This window comes from Rutilus rutilus (genome assembly GCF_951802725.1).
Source record: "Rutilus rutilus genome assembly, chromosome: 7".
Lineage (NCBI taxonomy): Eukaryota > Metazoa > Chordata > Actinopteri > Cypriniformes > Leuciscidae > Rutilus > Rutilus rutilus.
The window spans coordinates 6,557,881-6,562,189 of record NC_140221.1 but is presented as its reverse complement, the minus strand read 5'-3'; the positions used below and the strand labels follow the sequence as shown (position 1 = coordinate 6,562,189).

At 39.5% G+C, this 4,309-nt stretch overlaps 1 protein-coding gene across 1 annotated transcript in view; it reads left to right on the top strand.

The window, feature by feature from the left end:
* Positions 1 to 2,857: 2,857 nt before the first annotated feature.
* The window catches only part of lhfpl7 (LHFPL tetraspan subfamily member 7), a 149,426-nt gene continuing 147,974 nt past the window's right edge, over positions 2,858 to 4,309 (top strand). The window contains exon 1 of the mRNA XM_084412826.1: positions 2,858 to 3,575. Within this exon, the coding sequence (XP_084268952.1) occupies positions 3,264 to 3,575 (312 nt within the window). The 5' untranslated portion in view covers positions 2,858 to 3,263. The remainder of the gene's footprint in view (positions 3,576 to 4,309) is intronic.

Here is a 4,309-nt window from a genome sequence, read left to right as displayed (position 1 = left end):
CACAGTGTTTGTCTTTTGTTTTTGTCTTTACCTGTGTAGGCAGGAGGATATACAGATATGCACTGTGAAACTAGATTTGGGCCCAAGTTTTGAGCGTAACTCGGTTAAAAATGAATTAAGAGAAAATAATTTTTTTATTTTAGATAAATTTTAGATAAATAAAAAGCATGCATTTAATGCTTCAGCAGAATTTAAGTTGTGTAGGCGGGGCTTACAGAGTAAAGTTCTCACTGGCTAGTGTTTTGGCACGACAGTTCATCGACCAATAGGTAGATGGTTAAATACCAACAAAAGCATTGAAATATTGTTTTGCTTTCCACCTCATATTAGTTCCATCACAAAGGTTTTGAAAGAAAATGCAAAAAGCATTAAAATACACTCACCGGCCACTTTATTAGGCACACCTTGCTAGTGCCGGGTTGGACCCCATTTTGCCTTCAGAACTGCCCTAATCTTTAGTGGCATAGATTTAAAAAGGTGCTGGAAACATTTTGGTTCACGTTGACATGATAGCGTCACACAGTTGCTGCAGATTTGTCGGCTGCACATCCATGATGTGAATCTCTGCTCCAGCACATCAAAAGTGCTCAATTGGATTGAGATCTGGTGACTCTGGAGACCATTTGAGGAAAGTGAACTCATTGTCATGTTCAAGAAACCAGTTTGAGATGATTTGAGCTTTGTGACATGGTGCATTATCCTGCTGGAAGTAGCCATCAGAAGATGGGTACACTGTGGTCATGAAAGGATGGACATGGTCATCAGCAACAATACTCAGGTAGACTGTGGTGTTTAAACAATGCTCAATTGGTACTAAAGGGCCCAAAATGTGCCAAGAAAATATCCCCACACCATTACACCACCGGCAGCCTGAACCATTGATACAAGGCAGGATGGAACCAAACTTTCATGTTTAATTTTGACCCTACCATCTGAATGTTGCTGAAGAAATCAAGACTCATCAGACCAGACAACTTTTTTCCAATCTTCTGTTGTATAATAGTGGTGAGCCCATCATGTGAATTGTAGCCTCAGATTCCTGTTCTGAGCTGACAGAGTTCTTCTGCTGTAGCCCGTCTGCTTCAAAGTTTGATGTGTTGTGCTTTAAGAGACCTTTTGCTGACCTCTGTTGTAACGAGTGGTTCGCTGAGTTACTGTTGCCTTTCTATCAGCTGGAACCAGTCTGGCCATTCTCCTCTGATTTCTGGCATCAACAAGGCATTTTCGCCAACAGAACTGCTGCTCACTGGATATTTTCTCTTTTTCTGACCATTCCCTGTAAACTCTTTAGATGGTTGTGCTTGAAAATCCCAGGAGATCAGCAGTTTCTGAAATACTCAGACCAGCCTGTCTGGCACCAACAACCATTCTACATTCAAAGTCACTTGAAGGGATAGTTCACCCAAAAATGAAAATACTGTCATTAATTACTCAGACTTATGTCGTTCCAAACCCGTAAGACTTTCATTCATCTTCACAAATGAAGATCTTTTTGATGAAATCTGAGAGCTTTCTATCCCCCCATTGACAGCTATGCGGTCCATTTTGATGTTTCAAAAAGTTCATAAAGAGATACTAAAACTAATTCATATGAATTGATTGGTTTAGTCCAATTGCTTTATATGATGAGCAGATTTAATTAGGCTTTTGTTTACATTTAAACATTGATTAGTGAACATAAAAATAAGTTCAACTGAATCTGCTTGACATGGGAGAACAAATCTCATTGGTTCTTGCAGAAGCTCAAACGTGCTGCGTAACATGAGAATGAACATCATTGGTTCTCGCACGTCAAGCGAACATGCGTTTACCACAACAGATGTGTGAGTTGATGAATGTTTATATGTGAATAAAAGCCTAAATTCAATCCTTTCATCATATAAATCGATCGTGTCTCTTCAGAAAATATGGACTAAACCGCTCAATTCATATGGATTCGTTTTACGATCTCTGTAAACTTTTTGAAACATCAAAGTGCGTAGCTGTCAATGGAGGGACAGACATTGCTCAGATTTCATTAAAAATATCTTCATTTGTGTTCCGAAAATGAACGAAAGTGTTAAGGTGGAACATGAGGGCGAACATGAATGACAGAATTAAAAATTTTGGGTGAACTATCCCTTTAAATCACCCCATTCTGATTGCTTCAGCAAATCGTGTTTACCATATTGCTGTCATGTGATTGGCTGATTAGATATTTGCGTTAACGAGTAGTCAACAGCATAAAGTGGCCGGTGAGTGTATAATTTTTCCTCCCATCTCATATTCACCATGTTACCGTTGGGGCTCGAGGGGTGATTTCTAGTCATTGAAATATATTGTGCTTTGCATTACTAGAAACATTTATATTATAGAAATGTCCATGATGTTTGTGCTCTATCTGATGCTTGAAATGTATGTATTCAATATGTGTCCATTCTCATATTCCAAGGGAAAAGTCCATGGCATGGTAAATCACCACCAGAGGGCAGTGTAAGACGCTACGCTTGCACACTTTTTGGAAACGGGCTACTTCAGAATCCTAATACGATAGCTCAGATATGAATCATACCTGTTTTTATTATTGTTTAGATTTCTGGATTATAGCTACTTTGTCATCTTAAATTTAATAATGTGCCTTTATTGGTGCGAGTATGTTGAGGTTAGGCAGGTGAACGAAACACAGGGCACGAAAACTATTATGATGGAATAAGTTTATTATACACTGCGGTCAGGTTTTGGGGGAAAAAAAAAACAAAAAAGGTATTTGATTCAGATTTTCATGAATCAAAAACTGGCCTGAACACCTTCGCAGTGGCGGTGACGCCCACATCCATGTGACTGTGACAGGCTTGTAGCGCAGTAAGTTTGTGCTCTCACTCCTGCAGCGCGCGAGCTGCGACTCAGTGTCGAGAGGAAGATGATGATGATGATGATGATGGTTATATGTGGGCTGTGATTAATTCAAGCGGATAGGATTCAGATATTACCACATAGTGAGCACCTGCTGTGGCCGCTCAGCTCTGAGTGCTTGAGCTCTGGGTGTGACTGTTGTCTTTTGTCCTCCACCTGCCTCCTCTCAGTCAGATGAATTTACTGGAATATCTTCTGTATTAAACTGGATCGTGCTGGAATTACATTTAGCTGAAAAGTTGTGTATGCTCACTAGTTCACTGGTGCATCTGATCTGTCTCTCAGTGGCACTCTCAGCGTATCGGTAACTCATGTGTTTATGTGATTATTGGTGCTCATCTGATGTCACACAGTGAGTGAGCGCGCTCCAGATGCACGCGCTGTTTGATCGGAATTGGAAAGGGCTGGGAATCGATCTGTCTCCGGGCTCGTTACCCCACGGTGCCGTGAGGATGTTCAGCTGTGTCGGGTGTTTTTGGGTGCTCCTGTCCTCCTCCCTGGTCGCGATTTGCAGTTTCAGTTTCATCTCTCCCGCATGGATAGTGAAGGACCACCTGAAAAACAAGGACTCCGTGAGTTTCGGGCTCCTGTGGCACTGCTCCGAGTCTCAGGATCATATGTACAGATGTTACACCTTCGGCGGGCTGGGGAAATTTCAAGAGATTCCTTCAAGTTCTTGGCAGGTAGGCTGGATATATGGTTAACATATGAGCACAATATTAACCTAAAACAGTATTAGCTATAAATGTTGAGGATACTGCAACTTTTGAATCAAACGCAGCCTGACGTGCACAATTACTTCAACATCAGTTTGTTTGGCTCGTGCACAAGAAGCAACAATCACTCAGGGGAACTTTTCTGTCCCAGGCTGATTTCAAAGAAATGATGCTTCTATTAAGACATTTTTAGTTTTAAAGAGTAGGTTAAAACATATAAAACGTTTAGGTAACTCCTTTATTTTACATTGTCCTTGTCACACGTTACATGTAGCCTAGTTATTATAGTAATAACTATAAATGATGCATAATTAAATGCAACTAACCATACAAAAAACCTAATCCTAACCCTGTAGTAAGTACACAACACGTAGTTAATTAATATTACTCAGTACCTAATTCTATAATTACACTAACAAGAAGGACACCTTAAAATAAAGCATAACCAAAACCTTTAATGTCTTTTCCCTATTTTTTTAAGTGTTGAAATATTATACATTAATCTTTTTTCTAATTCATAAAAAGTGTTCAAACTGGCGAATTTCAACTTTCCACTTTTTTTCAGCCTTGATATTATATACGCCTATATTGGTATTGTGACAGTTTAAACATCAGAAATGTCATTTTGAGCTTTTTTTGGTAACACTTTATTTTAAGGTGATGTAGTTACAGGTTACTAAATGTACTTACAGTTACAATAA